Genomic DNA, 20,773 nt, shown 5'->3' with positions numbered 1-20,773 from the left:
TCAATACATTTCGAAGCTAAACAAACATATTTATTATGCTATATTTGTCTTGATTTAATTTTTTACTTGTCAATTTAAAATTAAAATATAAAATGATTTTTTAAATTAAAGTATATAAATACTTTCATTAATTAATTTTATTTTAATTTAAAAGAAATAATTCAAGAGAGTGTAGAACATGAAAGAAAGAAAACAAGTGAAAAGGAGATAGGGGTGAATAGAAGATAGGAAAAAATAAATAAAAAAGAGAGGAGGCAATTAATGAGAGAAGGAAAATATTTTTAAAAAAGTTTCTCTACCTCATTTAAATTTTTGTATGAGTGTTATTTAATTTTTAACAACATTTTAAAAAAATATGCTTGGGCTTCTAAATAAAAGAAAAGGAATAAATAAATCATTTTTCAATTTATTAAAATTTATTGTGTATATATATATATATAATATTAATATTGTTGAGAGTAAATATATCACTATTAGAATTCTTCATTTTGTATTTTCTAGAAATATTTGATGAAATTTCATAAAATTCACACACACTAAATCATTTCCTCCAATTTTTTATAAAAAAATCATAGAACTTTTTGAAAATTCATAGAATTTTTCTTACTATATGAAAAATACTAATATACACATAGCGTGTGGGTATAGAACTTCTCACAAACTAGCCAATGCATTTTAATATTTGAAAGTTATGCATACATACATATATATATATACATATATATATATATATATATATATATATATATATATGTTTGAGAGAGACCATAGCTATTCATCCCTTCCCTACCACTCTTTTGAGAAGAAGAAAAAGAATGTCACAGTTTGTGTATGAAAGCAGAAGGCCTGTGAGAATAATCCCAAGTACACCAGGGAAGACAATAGTGGTGTCAGGTATACAAGAGAAGACCATTTCTGAGAGTTTCACTTTGCAGAAAATAATGGTAGCATTGAAAAATGCAGACAGAGACAAAAATGACAGTTTCAACAAGGATGAACTGAAGCAAGCCCTCAAAGACTTGGGTGCCTTCTTCCCTGGTTGGAGATCCTTTCGAGCTTTTGCAAAAGCTGATGCCAACAACGACGGTCAGATTAGCGGCCACGAAATCGACACTCTCCTTGAGTATCTTTATTCTTGTGGCTTTGGAAAATAATGATCCATCATTATTTCATCAAATAATCAATATGTGTTAATCATATACTATAGTTTGTGTTTGTGCTTTTATATAATATACCCTGATGCCTACACAGATAAGGTTGAAGATGGGTAATAAATCATGATGTATAACATTATTCATATCATATCATATCATATCATATCATATATATATATATATATAGAAGTCTATAGTTGTTTTAGCTATTGTAGTTCTCTAGTTTCATGGACTTTGTGGTGCTGCTGATAAAATAAGAGGCATAAATGGATCTTGGTCTTGGGGCCACCATCTCGAATCTCAGATCAATTTGTATGATTAGTTGATTCTTATATACTTACTTACCCATCAATACTCAAATTATTGTTTGATTTTCAGAACAAAAGGATACTGTCATTAATGCATAATAGCATACAACTTAGTTGATTCTTATATACTTTACCATCAATGATAAAATTATTGTTTGATTTTCAGAACAAAAAGATATTCTCATTAATGCTTAATAGCATACAACTTGGTTCCTTTTCTGAACTTTTGCATGAGCATGTGTTCATTTGTTCAGAAGTTGAGAAAATGAATCTGAAGACAGAACCCTTTAAGATTACATACATACAAGGTGAAGCTGCTCATTGATGATGAGAAGATGACAATGTTAAATTGATGTGATTTTCATTATAGGATTATTGCTGCCATGTCCATGACAATTGAATCAGATAAATAAATAACCACTACAAAAAACCACCGTACAGCGAAGAAAACAATGATATCTGCTGATGTTCCAGCTTTGAGCCGAAGTTGTAATTCTGAAGCAGAAAATTGTATTCTGTGCTGTCATAAATCCTCTGTCCATCTAATTCCACAGAATGATGCTTATCTCATCAGGCTTAGCTAATACACATCACTTATACTAGCAATATTAATATCAAATTAAAGCATAGTGCATACTGATACTGAGACTTGAATCATCTTAAGGCCTAAGTTCTAAATTTGTGCATTCATATTTAACAATAGTCACAAAGCAATCCAAACAGAAATATCAAGCAAATTAGTGTAGATAAGCTTAAAGAAATCTCCCTAAACAACTTCAGAAATCTGATTAATAAAAGGAAGAACTCAAGATAATAACTATGGGAAAGATGCTCAAATTAAAAATTCTACTTAAGTCCAAACATGCTTAAATTTTTACCTATATAATTCTTGGAGCAGCACATCAAGCAGTCCTGCATCCATCTGCAGCAGAACAAGATAAATGCCAAAAGACCCTTTCACATAGCAGAAGGAGTCTCAGGTAATTTCCAGTAATTCCATGAATTAAAATCCTCCTGCAACCAATATTCAGCAAGAACAAGGCCAACAAATAATGTACATCAAGAACAAATCCTTATATCATCAAACTTGCTACTAAATTTTGGAAAGACCCAAAAGGAGTTTGTAGGGAAAAAAAATAAAGAAAATCCCTTCAGAGTTAAACCTGTTCAGATGAGTTTGTAGGGGGGAACATTCCATTCACAAGAGCATGCAGAGAGGTGTATGATTGTGTGTCAAAGCAACGACTATTTACAACAATCTCTCCCTGAAAACTTAAGACATGAGAATGGAAGTTTTGCAAAGTATGAACAACTCAGGAAGTTTTAGTATAATACAATGCGTACCCTTGGATTAATGATGAATACTTTTCCTTTTGGGATTCCAACCTTAAGGTAGCTGACTGCATCAGTATCCCTATTGCCAAAACCAGCATAGAATGGATTGCAATCTGGAGGAAAAAGTGCCTTAATGTCCTGCATGCATTAAATTTTCACTTATCTTAAATAACATGACTATACAGAAAAAACATTTTTTTTGCCAATTTTAGTATAGTGGGAACCTAACCTCTAAACATGCAATTTTAAACTCATGAGGAGCCCTCCGGATAACTGGAAAAAAGAGAAGAAATGTGTCATAGACCCAATATTATAAAGGCATCATGATCGAGGTGTTCTATTCTACACTCAAAGCCTTGACAACATATTAAAACAAAAGCTAATAAATCACCTAAGATAACTCCCAACAAAACAAGTGTGTTTAAACCTCTTATTAGTTCACAAGATGTTCGAGTTGACATTATCATGCCCGAGATTTTACTAAATTTGTTGGTCAGTCCCTAAATAAAACGAGATTAAACAATAAAGTAAAAAGGGATTAAAATGGATAAAAGAGGATTTTCAAAACCTAAGGGACTAAAAAGAGAAAAAGGTCATACTCCTACAAGTGAGAAGAGGAACACTAAGAAGAAACAGAAAAGAAAAGAAAGATGTGCAGACTAGTTACCTTCTCGATATAGAGAAGGAAAAAGTCCATCAGGGGATATGACAACAGGGCCATCTGGTAAAACTTTCCCATCCTGCATCATAACAAAAGGAATATGAGGATGTAAACTGCTTTCTTTATTTCATGGTCTTGTTTTATCCATCCTTGACATTCAAGATTGATTTGAAACTTTGTGCATCACCTGCTTAAGGTTGTATAGAAATTGTCTGGTGTGATAGGCCTGAGATATTGCACGAGCACTGAGAAAAAGTAGTTGGTAGCCATTTTCCTGTAGAACTTGTATTAGACTAGAGAAGATTCAACACCCAACAGTGACATTGATATATAGGATCGATGGATTTTCATGTTGTAGTAATCTCAAAACACCTAAACACAGACAAGACAGACAAACCTTGATATCTGAGAATAAATGAGCAACGCCTGTTTGTGACCAGTCGATTCCTACTAATGGCATGAATTGTCCTAGAACATCTGACCTGTCAGTGTAAAATAAAAGAAGGAATTTAACATTGTCACACCATGGAAAATAATTAAAATCGAGACAAAAACAAGAGACAAGAAAGACAAGACACTAAAAGGCAGATGCATATATTTGGATGTTAAAAATGCTTGCCTTGCTTTCTTACTTACTGTCATTATGCAATTTGAATTCTAACAAAATCAATCTCACTTAAACGTGCAAAACAACATGTCATATAATATCAACTCAGCTAAAATTTAACCAAGCTGTTACTGCAACCACGAAATTTCCATAATAACACGTCATAAATACTAATACTAACATTAAAGTATTTGGTAAATTATGTTTACCAGATTGGTAAATTATGTTTACAACCAAATCTAATTCTCAAAAAGCATCATGATAGTATAACATGACCGAATTTAATGTATTCATGCTTGTATATGAACATACCAATCCTTACAATGTCATAGAGGAGAGAACGTGATACAAAATGGCAACCAAATAAGAAAAAAAGTGGAATAATATTTTTAAGACCCTTGAACACAGCAGCAAACAACTGAACAAACACATTTCCTTGATCTTGGTATCCCATTGGTACTATAAACTAAACATGCATTTCAGTGAAACAGAGACCCTGAGTCTAGTGCTCAAGTGATAACAGGACACATAAATGTTTCGTGCTTTGTTCAAAAGAAACAGGATCCTCAGAGCATCTTGTTCAGCACCAAAAATTTGATAGAAGTTTACTTTGCTGACTCATAAGAAGAAAGAGTTTGGTGCTGTGTTTTCTCATTGATTTAAGAAAACATGTCAGGAAGCTCTTTCGAAATAGATTATAGTTCTGACTTATTGTTGTTGGTATAGGAAAGACACAGTTGATTAAAGTTGAGTCATTGATTTAGCAAAATTGCAGAAGAGCATTTTTTGGTAGATACCAAATATGATTTATTTGCTATATGAAAATGGCAATGAAAAGGCAATAAACTATTATAAGAATAAATGTTAACCATAATTCTGTCACAGTACAATATGTATTTGGGAAACTGTTTCCTTTTCAATAAGATATATCCTCACTTTGTAATTGTCCCGTCTACATCTGATATCACTATACGAGTATTCCATTTCCACAAATATATTTGAGCATCAACCTGATAGTCAAAAAAGTATTTTAAAATAGAAAATAAATAACAATAAAAGAGAGATTTCAATAGAAGAAACAAAGTAAAAGGTGAAGTAAGCCTCTTGTACTTGAAATAAAATTCTTCTATGTTATTGATTACTAACCTCCTGCTTCCCCATAGCTGTAGAGAAACTGAAGGTTATTGTGTTCCTTCCTTCCTTCAGATTCAAGGACTCAAGTTGTTCAGACGTTGGAGTATTTTCTCTAACATTCTTAATCGAACAATCTCTTCGACCAATATTAACAGTATGAGATTTTCGAAACTTTGGTGTGTCTCCAACATCCCTGACAGCACACATACAATTATGGGAACATTCTATTTGCTGAGATTGTAACACAGAGGCCTCCATTTGTGTTCTCTCAATGTCAAAATCCTTAGTAACTTCCACACTTTGTTTAACCTAAACAAGAACTAAAGCATATCAGTGTCGACCAAAACGAAATGCACTCTTCACTCCTTCTGCCTGTTTTACTTAAACTTAAAATTAGCCGCTAAGTTATAAGAGATTTTCAACTATGAAACCAGACAAGTGCATATGAAGAAGCCAATGAGGAGGCTTTTAAAAAAATGAGGTGTATAAGTTGATGTAATTTATGAAAGAAAATTGGTTCGCTTTATTGTCTTTTATGAGAAGCTTATCCAAAGAAGCTTTGATTGATGTTGATATATAAATCTAGAATTTGGTTTGAGTCAAACTCAACTCTAAAAGCTAACTCCACTTATATACTACTATGTAGGTCATATCACTAATCAATGGGAAAGAAATCTCTTATCTTGCCATGTTGAAGACAAAAAATCTCGAAGATGAAATTTGCAGTGATGGATACTTTTGACAACAGCTACTATGATTGACATATTATAGTACTATTAGGTTCAAAATTCAAATTGAGTTCTAAAATAAAGCTCTAACAAGTTCACCTAGAAGAACATGATTTACCTCAGGTGGAACTAGAGTTGCAGCTTGCAAGACCTCCTCAGCAATGACACGAACTTCTCCACACCCTGCACTTGCAGGGCACATCTTATTGGACACATGCTTTGGTCTGGTACCTTCTTGATCACTGCAAGAACAAGACTCCTCCTTCATTTTACACGGTGGTAAAGGTAAACCATTGCACAAGGCCTCACCCTCTGTCTTTTTCCTGTCTGTACGAGGTAGTTGATGATCAAAACTGAGATTGGTGGACCACTTCAGCTCCAACAAGTTGGCTGCAATCTCAGCACGCTCCACGAAATTCACATCACCATCTTCACCCTCCCCTCTCAAAGACCTCGACACAAGCCCAAGAATTCGGGAGCGGCGAGACCTAGTTCTACCAACAACCTTAGCCTCTTCATTTGACTTGTCCACTGAATCAAAGTTCCAACTTCTGGACTTGAAATGCCTACAACCACCCTGTGGTATGATACCATCACTGTCACTTTCACTTTCACCCTCAACTATTGATTCCCCTTCTTGTTCGTCTTGTGTGTCTCCATGGCGGAAAACAACTTCCCCCTTAAGGTTCAAACACAAATGGAAATCAGGCTCCACACCATTGACACTGACATGAACCTTCACCTTTTCCTTCAAACCCATGTGGAATTTCCCAAACCTAACATACCAAGGAGAGGATTTGAAGCTCCCATCTTTCTGCTGAACCACAACAATGTCCACTGCCCCACCAAAAGGAAGAAACGGCCCTGAAACAGTGAACACGCCACGGCTGATGTAGCCGCCAAGCCTTCCCACTGCTTGCATGCTAATATTTTATATGAAACCACCACTATCCTTCAAAAAAAAACAATCTTGCTGAAACCCAATAAGAACACTGATCTTGCTTTTGCTGAGTATGAAAATTTAAGATGGCAAAACTCACATACAAAAGTTGATCCAATTGTTACACAATCTTTTGGTGATTCTCTCCCCAACCCATATAAGTATGTATTGTTTTGTAAATTCAGACAAAAAGTGTAGCAATATTTGCAGAAGGAGATAAATGTTAATTAGAGATCTGGTTAACCTCGTACGTCAAACAAACAATACACATGATGTTGTGTTGTGTAGGACACCGACTTAGAAAACTTAAATAAAAAGGTACCGCCAAATGCAAACGGAAGAATATTCGGTTGGAAAGTGGGGAATGTACCGAGATTTTGAGAATATTCTGGAGATCTAATAATCCTAATCCAATCGCATTAAATCAATGAAAAAAATAGCAGTAATTGATTGAGTGTTTGAATTGAAAGCTGAAAGTTCTGAAAATGGAGGTGATAGCAACGCAAAGGAAATTCAGAATTTGCAGGGAATGTGTGTTGCTACCACCACCTTTCGCTCATTCCAAACACTCAATACTAAATGAACAATACATTAATCATAATTAGTGTAATCATTCAAAAGCAAACGTTTATCAAATTAAATTCTAAATTTTTTTTTATCATATCAAAAAATTGGATGAATTATTTTTTTTTATTTTGTTCGTTTAGTATGTGGTTTAAATAGGTTTACATTCCACATTTTTTATATGTATATATACAAATATTATTGCTGATATTTATTTATATCAAATTGTTATATTTAAAATTAAAATTAATTTCATTGTAGGTTTTATTTTATGATCTTTATATTCCTTTTTATATTCCTTTCTTTGATTAAAACTCTTATTCACTTTTTTATAAACTAATTTGAAATTCAGGTGTTGTGATGTGTATAAGTGAACATTTTTGTACTTGTATGAACAAAATAAATATATATAATATTTGAAACTGGTTGTAAAATTGTTAATGGGTTGGTTATTTTACCATTTTTCTCTTCAAGTTTTCTTCTTTAATTGTTGGTGTGCGGTCAAATTGACATGAAAAAGGTATTCCGACAATCAAGTGAGTACTCTGTGTAAAGGGTGTATAATGAAAACTGATTAAAGTATATCTTACATCTCTGCAGAGGGTTTATTTATATGTTTAGTCACAGGCATTTGGTGTGATGGATTGAATCTATCAGACTTCAGTGTTAACTGATTTCTAGCATGATCCTTGATTTATATGGTGATATATTGGTATATATTTATAGGATGGTATATTGGTATATATTTATAGGGTGGTATATTGATATATTTGAAGAATATCTTTAATAAATAATATTTTTCACTAAATTAGTGTTAGCTGATTTCTCGGGAATGTCACCGGTATGTGGAAGATGATCATGATTCATAGGGAATTTTCATAATTGTCATTGTTGTCATTTATTGAGTGTCTTTAATGTATATTAATGCGGTCGGTCGATCATCGAGGTCGAGTGACATAGTTTGTCCGATATCAAGTGGTACAACTTTTATGATAGTAAAAATAATTAATATAATTAAAAAATTTGATATAATTATTATTACAATGAGAAATAATTACTAAAACATAAAAAGTACAATTATAATATAGCTTAATAAAAAAATTATATAGGTTTATAAAAAAAGTACAATTATAAGAGAAGGGTTACATACTACTTTTCCGATGCCTTCTAATTCAACCATTGTCCATTTTATAATTCACCATGTTTCATAAGTTGAGTAAACAAGTATTCAATGTAATGAACAATATACACAAATAATCACTATCTTGAAGTGAACCTTAAATGGAAAACTTCAATAGTATTATATTCATATATGTTTACCAAACCAGCAACCTACTTCAATTATATTTAAAATAAGTCACACAATTTGTGGATAATGATAGTCCTTTCCGTAATAAGTTTGTCAATAATGATAGTTCTTTAGATGATTAGTGTGTTGGTTATGAGATGTTATTTTTGGCAATTCTAAAGAGATTAGTGAGAATAACGATTTTGTTGTCTGAATTTTAGAAGCTTGAAAAAATTTCTTGTATTTTTTGAACTCAAATTTTGGTATTCTACATCCCTTATCTTTTGAATCATTTTTACTGTACTTAAATTTATCTAACAAACACTAAGAAGAAAAAAATCCTATAAATATGACATGTTTCAGGTTGAGAAAGACACTTGAACTTATTAACTTAAAGTCACTACTTTCAACCAACACAAATTGGCGTCTACCGTAGGGCTCAAACCCATCATGGGGTTAGGTACAAAATTTCCTACCTTCACGGGACAACACTATACAAAATCATGAGAAATCAAAGAGGAATTATTCAATCAAAGAAGATCGTCATGCTCCAACCCTACAACAAATCCTAGATACCATGTGGGAGTTGCAACAGGATAAGACACAAGACTAGAAGAAGAGTAGAGGAGGCTCAAACAAAACAAAACTGATAACACAAAGAAGTAGAGTTGCATGCCATTTAATGGAGGAGGCTTTGAGAGCACATGAAGGGCTACATAAAACTAATGAGAAATTGCAACAAGTCATGTGCAGACAAATGACTCATTAGGGACAAGTCGACCCATATTTGATCCAAGCTCAAGCAAACTCACATCCTTTCTCCCAGGCAATCATGAATGAGTTAGTACCACCATACTACTTGGTATCCTAGATCATACCATTCTCTAGATCGGGAGACCCTGTGAGCTACCTCAAAACTTTCCTAGCTCAGATGTTGATCTTAGGGGCTTAGACGTAGTTCAATACAAAATGTTCGTGGGTACCTTCACAAGAATTGTCTTGCAATTGTTCAATGGGATTCTCGATGGCAATTACCTCTTTCAAAAATTTCTCTCAAATGTTTGTGGAACTGTTTGCGGCTAGCAAACTAAAGTTTCCCCATTATTTCTGACCTTTTTTAAGGAAAACGAGTTGTTGAAGAACTACTTGAATCACTTTTATGATATCTCAATGCGGATTCATGAACCAAATGAGGAGTCACAATTTGTAAATCACTCCATCAAAATAAGTTTGAGTCTATGATCGAAATTTGTAATAAAGCCTCATCCCAAATTGAGGTCGAAGAGGTGTAAAAGGTCAGAGAAAAATGATAACAACCACCATGAATGGACATCGAAGAGGGAAGAAGACCATTGACAAAGAAGGCATTAGTGATATGTACCTTTTGTGCACAAAGGCTACATGAAGAAAAAGAAAGCTCAAATGTCCACCTTTAATACTATCTCAAAAACAAATCCTTACGGATAACAAAATTATCCAATAGACTACAACTCTCAAAAAGGACAATTTGGACTCTCAAACGCATCCAGATTAACATCCAGAATGTTTTAATCTCAATCTTCCAATCTCAAACTACTACTTAACAATAATAATCATAATCCTAATAATAATATTACTTATCATAATTATTTTAATAATATTAATAATAATAATAACAATAATAAACAAAATTATAATATAATCATTGAGATTATTTAGTATAATGGTTAATTTATCTACTCATAAAATTTGTGTTCGATTTTCTCTAACAACATATTATTAATAATAATCTTGATAAATATACTTTTTTATAATTGTGTGCCGTTAATATGGAGGGTTGTGATTTCAAAAGCATGATGATTAGCTTATACAATATTTACATTATTAAGGGAATTAAAGTCCTTATAAGAATATAAGAAAAAGGACAAAGCAAAGGTTTTATCTACACAAGTCATTTTCATTTTATATATATATATATATATATATATATATATAATTGGTAGAATAGTAGTCATTGACATTAGTTAAAGGTGCTGACCAAACGAAACAAACTGTGGAAAGGATTAACAGTTTGAGAGAACAATTAAGAATTGGAAGTCACCACCATTCCAAGTGAATATTACGATGCATTGAGAATATCTAAAATATTTGCTTAATTTTTTTAAAAAAAATTGAGAGATTAAAATATTTTTTAATTGAAGAGACTAAGAATGGAGTTTTCACTCCAAATGTTAGAGACTACAAAAAATTAATGTAATAATTTTATTTTAATTAATTATCATATTTTTTTAAAATATAAAAATATTTATAGAAACGTGTAAATAAAGAATTCACATATTAATAATGCAAGAAGTGTTGATAAAATGTTTTGGTGATGAACCATTGAAGGGTTTGGTTGTTGTCTTGGTGACCTTTCTCTTGACCAAGATGACACATGCACCTGCTTTAAATGGGCTTTTATTTCAATTGGGCTTTTTGTTAAGTTCACCCTGTTTAAAAAGGAAATGACTTTGTGATTATCCCTACTCACATCTATATATAGACTTCATCATTATGTTCATTCTTTATGATTAGTATGATCTTTGTGACTTTCACCACCATTTCTCTATCATGAAAGTTACACACATTTCAAATGTCAACATTTATATATATATATATATATGGTATCATCATTGCTTGGTTCTCTATTAACTTCCCTTAATTGTTCTTCACCTATCCCATCCCTCTTCAATCATGTCTTTCCTTTAATTTCACTAATAATTATTTTGATTAAAATATATCCCCCACTTTCTAGTTCTTTTTCAATACCATTATGGGTGGGGTCTATAACTAAGATTATTGAACCTTTTTTTAATTTTATTGATAGTTGAATCAACTCAACCAAAGTTAAGATTTGGTTCAATGTTGGAGAAAATCAATCACAAACAAGACAAAAAATATATATAATACACAACAAGGTGCATCATGAAAAACAATCAAAAAGTTCAACATTCTTTATCTACATAAAGGAAAATGTTATAAAAATATTTAAATATATTGATGAACCTCTTTTAGATAAACTTGAATATTTCATATCAAATAGTAATTGGTATATTTGTTCACTAAAATACCCATGTTTAATGTTACACTTTTGAAAATGTTAACGCTAGAAAACATTACAAATGCTATTTTGGAATAAAACAAAATCTCTAAAAACAATTATATTAATTTTGAATTACTTATTTACAAAACAATTAATTGTTATATTTTCGGGTTCTTTCAGAAATTCACCACTCTTTTTGTATCAATTTATTATGCTAGGAACCTAGAATACATAATTATAATTTACACTACAAGAAATTTATTAAATATTAATCAAATTTAGAGATAAAAAAATAATTAATCACTATATTAACTAAAAAATTATTAATATATAAAATAGTTTCTATTATTAATAAAAAATAATTATTTTGACCATTTGATTATTTTCTTTTAATAGTGTTATCTTCATTAAAAAAATTACTAAAAATTTACTACAATTAGCATTCTCCCACTAAAATAATAATCCAACTTGTCTTAAATCACAATCCTATGAATTGAATGAGTTAAAAGGTTGTTTAGATTCAACGAGTTAGGTTTAGTTTTGACTCTTTGGATCAAGAAGTAGGAAACTCTCTTTCAAGTTCTTAACAAAGAATCCAAACACCATGGAACACCCCTTTCTCTTTTCACATGTGTTGTTTCTCTCTCCTTCCTTGTGTCCTAATAATAAGATATATCATACTATGAGTGCCAACCAATATTATTAGGTGTTGTAATTAGTTTGTGTTTGAAACTATAATCACACAATCATGATATTCCTTATGTTTATAGGCAAAAAAATTGGTTGGTGTGTGGACTTAGCTTTGGTCACTGTTAGGTATATCAGGAACCAGTTGGTTCACACCCTTTCAGCATATATATCAGAAAAAATTCATATAACTTTTCTTGACATGATTGTGACAGGGTAGAACAGATTATTTGGCAAGGAAATTGAATCAATCAGGTATATCTGGTCCAAACACGTCTCAATAGGATATGATTTTGAAAGAAAACAAAATACCAACGCAAAGGAAAATGAAAGAAAAAGAACAGAAGGACAATCTAAGAGAAAATATTGGCCCTTAATAAGATAAAATCTTACATTTCTCAGCCTTCTAGGGTGGTGCACATTCATGTCAAAATAGCCACACACAGAGAGAATCAGTACCATTTTCTTAACAAAATAACAAATAGTTTCGTGTGGATATCTCTCTCTTATCAACCCTTGTTTTCTGGATACATATCAATTATTCTATCATTCATCTAACTGGGAACAGAACCTGACAATGCCTGAAGCTTCCAAAAATCCATACATATATACACTACATACTATAATATAATACAAGTTGATCAAGATTCTAGAACTTAATCGAATAATTTCAGGTTTTTTTATGGTACATTATTTTATATGCATCATTATTCAAATATCACATCAAAATTTAGGAAATAACACTCTTAAGGAAACAAAAATTCTCTATTCAACTCGTATCAGTATCAATTTTCATCTCAGTGTCTGTATTACATAGATTACGAGTTCATGTTGAGAGAAGTTTCTGTGTCTGACATGTCTGGAACAGATTGTGTTTGAACAAGACACCACAAAAATCAGCATTTGAGTTTCTCTTCTTTTGCAATTGAATTTTTGCAGTGAGCAATTGCAGCTTGAATGGCTGCTTGCAACTCTTCCATGGTACTGTCCCTAGCAGAAGAAGGAAGAGGTGTGGTTGCAATCAAGAGGCCACTATTTGTTGGAGAAGTCCTCATTGATGCTGGTGCTGAATATTGTCCTCTCCAACCCTGTTTGTAATTTCTCGGAGTGACATTTCCTGAATAAGAATAACACTGTCCACTTCTAATCTTCTCTCTTTGTCCTTTGAAAAGCATCTTAGGATGAACCATTTTCAAGTACTTTTTCATTGCATGGATCACATCAAACCTTGCCTTCTTCTTGTGCTTCACTTTATCCTCCTTACTATCTTGGCACCCTTTTTGCCCCTTGGCTAATCCAAACAATGAAAAGTTAAATTTGGACTTACCTTGTACCTTTTTTCCTATGTTGTTGCTGTTGTTGTGTTGGTCTCTTTTGCTGCTGCTGTTGCTGTCTGAGGTGGTGCTGTTGCTGCCACTATCCTTAATGGGGTGGTTTTCATCTTGTAATAAGTCTCTGATGGGGAGGGTGAAGCTGTCCATGGAATTGGTTGAAGAGCGGGGTGATGAAGGGAGGTGTAGAGGGAGCAAGTGACCATGGAAGAAAATGTCATCAGCAGGAGATAAATCAAGTGCAATAGAAGATGGTTGAGCTTTGGAGTTATCTTCAGGGAATGTGTGGTGGTGGAGGGAGATTGTGAAGGAGAACTCTTGAGAAGGGGAAGAGGGTGTTGAAGATTGAGGTGATGATGAAGTTTGGTCTTCTCTGTTTTCTTGTTGCCATGATAATTGGGGTGGTGGTGCTGCTTCAATTTGTTGCTTTGGCACATAGTTTTCTGTGTTCTTTTGGTGCCGATGAGTCTCCATAGCAAGATTTGATGCAATATCTAAAATTCTTGGTGTTTAGTCTTTTCTTTTTGGTGGCAAGAGAATTGAAAAATGCTTTGTAATCTTCTTTTTGTGTGAGTGTCAAATAAACCTTTAGAAGGGTATAAAGGAATCAAAAAGGAGGAAAAGAAAGAGAGGGACTCTTCGTCAAACTGCATTTGGTCTTTTGAGTAACTTTCTTTTGACAAAAACTAACCATCTATGCTATCCTAATTCTCACAGTTCTTACAGCAGATATTTACCTGTGTTTTGTAAAACTGATTCTCAGAGTTCTTACATACCATACGTCTTTTGAGTAATTTTTTCTCCACACCTTTTTTTTTCTTCTTTTAATCAGTAAAGAATCTAATGAATAAAAAGTTACACTCTTAGAAGTGTCCCAACCCATATACAAAAGATAAGAAAACTTATCAACATTGATCATATACTTCCAAGATACAACGTATTTTTTAAAGGTTTTGTTGATCCTGATCATGTCGAAAAGTCGTGTCAAAAAGTTGAGAGGTTGAGAAGTTGAAAGAAAAAAAGTACCAAAAGATATTAGTAGAAATCTTACGTAAAAAAAAAAACATATATGAGTTAGGGACAAAATTATAAAATAAAAAATCAATAATAAAGGATAAATATAAGTTTTAATATGAAGTGACAGGTTGAATAGATCCATTAATGAGTAGTATAAATAGATAAAGTAGTTAGTTCTGTAGTTTAGTTTTTTTACAAAATACTGATTTAAGTTTGGAAGGATTCTTACAAATACAACACTTTATAGAGAGACTTAGAGATATTTTTAGAAACACAAATGATCGAGAGAAAGAATGTACGGAGAAAAAAAATCAAGAAAGGAAAAATAAGGATAGATCTTGAAGACACTCTCCTGTGAAAAGTTTTTACAATTACACTCAACATCAAATACAAATATCTTTCTTAATAGTGATTTAAATCTTAGTTTGGCTTGAAAATCCTAGTTGAGTTGATGGATCAGTGTCATTATTTTGTTTTGTGCTACAAAATTTGGTATTAGTTAGAATTGTGATTATATTGTTGTGTGTTGGAGTGTGGTGTGGGAAGAATGGAATGAGTGATGAGTGGTGTGCATAGAAAGGGTTTGGGAAATAAGGTCACAAACAGCCAAATTTAGCAGCAGAACATGATGGGGTGGGATTGGCCACCTTCATTTCACATCACACATTTTCCACTTTATCAAATTTCTATCACAATTTATTTATTAAAATTTTCTTCCCATTAAACTCTTACTTGATGTCTAGTTGTCAAATTGTAATATTTAAAAAATAAATAAAAAATAAACCATCAAAAGAAAGAAAAGGAGAAACTTTTTTGGCTTATTATAAGTTCCACACCTGTAACATTCTGTGCTTAACACTCCATCATCACATATTATAAAACAAACACAAAGAAGAAAAATAGGGTAAACAATTAACTATAATTAATAAATGTTTAATATTTCTTTTCATTATTTATCCACATGCATTTAATTTAATTGTATGGTCTTACAACATCACAGATTTATTCATTCTGTATAAAAATTCACTCAAATATTAAAATTATTAAAATGAATATTTAATTTAATTTTGAGTGACTTTTAATTGACTCGATTTACTCTACAATAGCAGCAGCACATCACTTACTTTAATGATAAATTTTTTGAAAATAATGTTTCTTAAGTTTAATCAACTTTTGTAATTAATAAGATAAAAAAAAAATTAAAATAATATATAGTATTTCAACTTACTCTTCCCTAATCCTTTTTAATAAAAATGCTATATCTATGTTACAATAATATTTTATAGGTGTTAAAATAAGTTCACACTTGTACGTCATTTTAAGCTGGAAAAAAATACTTAATACAGATTAAAATGAATTTAACTTACTTAACTAACTAACAAGTTAAATAAATTTGAGCTAAATTGAATGTGGACTGATCAGTAAAGTAACCTACTTCTGTATAAATAAATTTAGAACCTCCTTTATTGACTCAATAACATTTTTTAACTATTTATTTATAATAAATAGGTTGATCGATTCAATTTATAATAAGTTGTATTTTGATACGACTAATATAGTCTCACACCACTTAACAGTCGAGGTTAAAGGTAAATATAGTCTCACGTCACTTAAGAATTGAGGTCAAAGACAGTTTTAATACATTTTACTCTCTTAATCCATCCAGATGCTTAATAAAGACAAAACTGTAATGAAACTCAAAAACTTCAAAGCAGACAATATTAGAATAATAACGCGTCACTTAGATCCCAATTTAAAAATTACTTATAATATCAATAGTTATTTAATTTATAAAATATTATCTAACTTAATAAATATAAAACTAATTATTTTTTATCTTTATCAGTTCGAAAATTTTCTAACCCACTAAAACAAACCACGTGAAAAGATTTGTTTCAAACCCAACTCTATCAAGTAAACTCATTTGACACTACTACTAATTAATGGTTTTATAAGATATTGTAATTAACAATGTATGTTTTTAGTTGTAAAAAAGCTAAATAAAAAAGAACTAATAAGATCCTATTATAGTCATTGGTATGGATGAACACATAAGGTTTTAAAGTATTGTAGATAATTGTTTGAGTCTCCTGAAAAAGAAAGTTTGATGTCCGTTTACACCAAGAGTTTGAAAATAGCACCGACTACTTCAAAAGGAATCTTTGAAAATAGCAAATTTATTTTTGGACTCTTGTGGAGAGATAGAGATAGGACCAAAAATAATTATAATGGATAAAAAAAACATTATAAGTGATTAAGGATCTAAATCACTCCATTATCTTCATCTTCATGAATCCATTTGAATATTTTTTTTTAAGCTTGGGATTATTAATTTATTTTGGATTAAAAACTTTCACTTTATTCTAATAGACTTTATTAAAATATTTTTAATGATATAATAGATTTTCATATAATTTTCTCTAAGGGTTCTTTATTCCTTTATTAATAGGTATAAATCATATACATATCGTTTTTGTTAAATATGAGTTTTGATTTAATTCTCCATTTTTTTTAGTATTTTTTTTAATAATAATTTTTTATATAATAACAAATAATTGTTATTATTTGAGATGTTAGTCTAGTTTAGATGTTAAGTTTTCACTAAAAAAAATCATAAAATAAAAATTAATTTTAGAAACTAAAATAATTAGTTGCTATAGTAACTAAATTAGACACATTTTAAAGACTAAAAATAATTTTAGTTTCTAAATTAGTTTCTATTATTTAAATTCTAAATTTGATAAAAAAACATTGGTCGCTAATTAAATACTAATTTAGAAACCATTTAATAATAATAGAAATTAATATAGAAACCAATTTTTTTATTTTTAAAATATCTATAATTTAGTTATTATAGTAACTAATTATTTTTGTCTTTAAAATTGATTTATATTTATTTTTTTCTTGTAGGTTTATAATGATGTTTAATATGAAATTTTTTATAAAAAAAATAATTTTAATAAATATATATTTATTGGTTATGTGTGTGGTATAGTTTGGTCCTTGTGATTGAGTTCCCCACGTGCACTCAAAGGTGTTTGGTGTTTAGAAAGCAAGAGCCTAACAAAGAGTCAAAAAAGGAGTAACCAAACATATACAACTCTCCAAATTCTAATCTTCATTTTATGTCAACTAGTGAATCACCCTATTCCTTTGCTATTCAATATTCTATTCCTTTCATTTTCTTTCATTTTCATCTCTCACTTTTGCACTATACCACTTAAAATAACCTCTTGTTACTTACATTTTTTTCAGTGTAGTTACATAGAATGAGCAAATAATATCCCAATAGTGGATTACTATTGATGTTCTTGGAAATGTAAAAAGCAGAGACACACGTTGACCCCATAATTAGTGTAGTACAATCATATGAAGAGTGAAAGTAATTTGTTGCTAACGAGAATGAGATCATCACCACGTGAACACATTGAGTTTCACACTTTTTTTTATATCCTCAATGCCACCTAAAAACTTTGAAATTCAGTTTATCAATTACTAGCCATACATATTTATCCCAATGGAATAATGTTTTAAACTATAGATTAATTTTACTAGTTAGATTTAAAGTGGTGTTAATAGTCTAAATTATTATTTATTTAGACAAATGATTGAATTGATATTTAAAAGGTTAAATATATTTTTTTATGTTTTTTTGGTAAAAAATAAAAATAATAAACAAAGAGCACTAAAGGGATGTTTTAACTATCTTGTGAATAAGACAATTATGACTTTACTGATATAATGGGATCACATAGATGAAATTATTCAATTAATGAGAGTTGAAGTAGGTTCATTTAGCTGAGTTTGAAGGTTGAAAGAACTTATCAGAGCAGATCAAATGGATTTACCTGTCATATGAGATTATGAGATATTGAGATGATTATGCATATGGTTGTATGGATTTCACAGTGACTAGTATGACAAGTGCAAGTCTCTAAATGTTAATTTCAATACGCGAGTCTTCTAGAAAACAAAATAACATCTTATTGAAACAAATAGCAAAACAAAGTTGTTCCTAATATTACCAAACTAAATCCGAAAAAACTACTCTCTTCAAACCCGCTAAACACTTTCTTGAACCATAGTTGTTCCTTTTATGTATTTTCATATGAAATTGATTTTTATCCATAGTCAAAATTTTAGACTTCTTAGATATTTGGAGAATAACTGATAATTTTAGAACAATGTAACTTTTTTTTATAGGATAAAGATTACTTAGTTCATCAACACTAATATTAAAAACTTTAATTTATTATTATTATATTGAATTTTGTTAGTAGTTTTGCTTTTTGTTAATGAAGGGTGTAGTTTATGAAAAAGTGGGCATGTGAATGAGGGTGAAATTTGTGTGTGCTCGTGTGTCTATGGCCCTACATTGACTGGGAAGGACACAGAAAGATAATGAAAAATGAAAATGCAGAAAAGAAAAGGAAAGAAGAAGAAGAAGACGACTTAGGTGTGCATTGTGGACTTAGACACACTTGAAGCAAACATATAAAAAAAAATTATGAATGGTTTTAGGTGAGCATCTTAATCATGGGGCCATTATTTGCTTCTTGCCAAAATATTATGTCATTTAAAAAATTTAAAGAGTGAGAAAAATGGAAACATAAGACAAATATAATAGTCCTTTACCCTCATGTCTTCAACCTAAATACTTTAAAATGGAAAACCATTCCTTCATTTGCTTATATTAATTCAATGGTGATTTTCTTCACATTTTTTAAATTATTATTTGGTTTTCTTGGTTTTATATTCACACTTTTCTTAATACTATTTTGTATTGTTTAGTCTTAGATTTTAGAATTTTTTATTGTAGTATTGTTTTGAACGAAAATTTAACTTTAAGATTTCATCCAAACAAAAACAAATATAATTTAGGGATTTTTTTGGACTAGCAACCTTAAATATTTTCAATTTGTGAGTGAAAAAATATAATATATTTAAATAAAATAAAAAATCAATATAAACATTAAATCATGAAAAAAAAATATCTTAATACTCACTTTTAAAAATATCTTAATACTCACTTGTGTTAATTTTGAATGATATAATTGATAAAGTTGAAATCTTTGTTAAAACGTTTCAAACTATAAGGACTAAATTAAAAAAAATTGATAAAATTACAGGGACTAATCAGTGGAAAGATTGATTGTCAGAAATCATCAAGAAATTATCATTTCTTCATTCATTGGACTTATTGCAAATCAATAACAATTAACAGGTTAAATTGATTCTTAGATCAATATCAAATTCTCAATTGCTTTTCTAAATAATTGTCTTTTTGACAGATAGCAAAACTCAATAGCTAGGAGTCACTATTCTTCATAGATGGTGTGTTTTAGTTGCCTTTCTGAATGATCATGTTCAAACTCGTGAGTCTTTATCATGTAGACCTTTAAAATCAATATAGGTATGTATAGTTACTTGTTGGATCATAGCTTTTGCTTAATAATTGGGTAAATTACAATGGTATTTCTTAAATAAATTTCAAATTATGCTTACATCTTTCTTTCTTTTTTACATTTACAATTGTCTTTCTCTTATGTGTATAAGTGTAGTAGTTTTAAAACTTAAAATGAGTAAATGGACAACGCAATGTAAAAAAAATGTGATAGTATATTTTTAAAACTAAGAAAATGTGTAAGATTTTAAACAAACTAGAGCATAATAGTAAACAAATTGCTCTTATTTTTGGGTCTAATGCTCCGAAAAAGAATTGTCGTAAAAGACACAATAGTAGTAAAAACATGATAGCATCTATTTTGGGGAAACGGTTAAACATTTTTCAAGGATAGGGTGTTCAAATGCGTGCAATGATGCTCATACATCTAATAGAAAAAGAAAAAAAAAGTTGGGTGGGGTGTAAATGTGTAATGTACTAATGTGTTTTTGTTCCCTCTTTTTTTTGGGAGACTTTAGGAGAGGGGTAGGGGGATTGAAGAAGGTAAGGGATAC

General features: G+C 30.5%; 2 protein-coding genes across 5 annotated transcripts; both read right to left on the bottom strand.

Moving 5' to 3' along the window:
* Window positions 1-1,610: 1,610 nt before the first annotated feature.
* On the bottom strand, window positions 1,611-7,457 carry LOC137816491 (phosphatidate phosphatase PAH2-like). Of its 4 annotated transcripts, none has more exons than XM_068619643.1 (12): window positions 7,238-7,457; window positions 6,046-6,874; window positions 5,212-5,508; window positions 5,002-5,075; window positions 3,856-3,940; window positions 3,646-3,732; window positions 3,465-3,537; window positions 3,027-3,070; window positions 2,807-2,935; window positions 2,626-2,727; window positions 2,341-2,476; window positions 1,611-2,004 (listed from the first exon to the last, which is right to left on the bottom strand). In XM_068619643.1, the coding sequence occupies exons 2-11, from the start codon at window positions 6,847-6,849 to the stop codon at window positions 2,420-2,422; spliced, it is 1,752 nt and encodes a 583-aa protein (XP_068475744.1). In that variant the 5' UTR covers window positions 6,850-6,874; window positions 7,238-7,457; the 3' UTR covers window positions 1,611-2,004; window positions 2,341-2,419. The 4 variants fall into 4 exon arrangements, with proteins under 4 accessions (XP_068475744.1, XP_068475745.1, XP_068475747.1 ...); XM_068619644.1 differs by lacking the exon at window positions 7,238-7,457 and adding an exon at window positions 6,968-7,106; XM_068619646.1 differs by lacking the exons at window positions 5,212-5,508; window positions 7,238-7,457 and having other exon boundaries at window positions 6,046-7,098.
* A 5,657-nt stretch (window positions 7,458-13,114) lies between these two features.
* LOC137816490 (BRI1 kinase inhibitor 1-like) lies at window positions 13,115-14,587 on the bottom strand. Its single transcript, XM_068619642.1, has one exon. It carries the CDS (start codon window positions 14,270-14,272, stop codon window positions 13,364-13,366), a length of 909 nt encoding a protein of 302 aa, XP_068475743.1. The 5' UTR covers window positions 14,273-14,587; the 3' UTR covers window positions 13,115-13,363.
* Window positions 14,588-20,773: the final 6,186 nt, after the last annotated feature.

This window comes from Phaseolus vulgaris, chromosome 1, assembly GCF_000499845.2.
Source record: "Phaseolus vulgaris cultivar G19833 chromosome 1, P. vulgaris v2.0, whole genome shotgun sequence".
Classification (NCBI taxonomy): Eukaryota; Viridiplantae; Streptophyta; class Magnoliopsida; order Fabales; family Fabaceae; genus Phaseolus; species Phaseolus vulgaris.
Note: the sequence above shows the minus strand (reverse complement) of the source record. Positions and strands in the feature narration are given on the sequence as shown.

Bases quoted from the DNA above. Each gene is read 5' to 3' on its own strand.
- LOC137816491 (XM_068619643.1), bottom strand. From the start codon at position 6,849: ATGCAAGCAGTGGGAAGGCTTGGCGGCTACATCAGCCGTGGCGTGTTC. The intron at 3,941-5,001 runs GTGAGGATATAT...TTACACTGACAG, and splicing joins GTAGACGGGACAATTACAAA to GTCAGATGTTCTAGGACAAT. The intron at 3,538-3,645 runs GTGATGCACAAA...GTTATGATGCAG, and splicing joins TTCTATACAACCTTAAGCAG to GATGGGAAAGTTTTACCAGA.
- LOC137816490 (XM_068619642.1), bottom strand. From the start codon at position 14,272: ATGGAGACTCATCGGCACCAAAAGAACACAGAAAACTATGTGCCAAAG.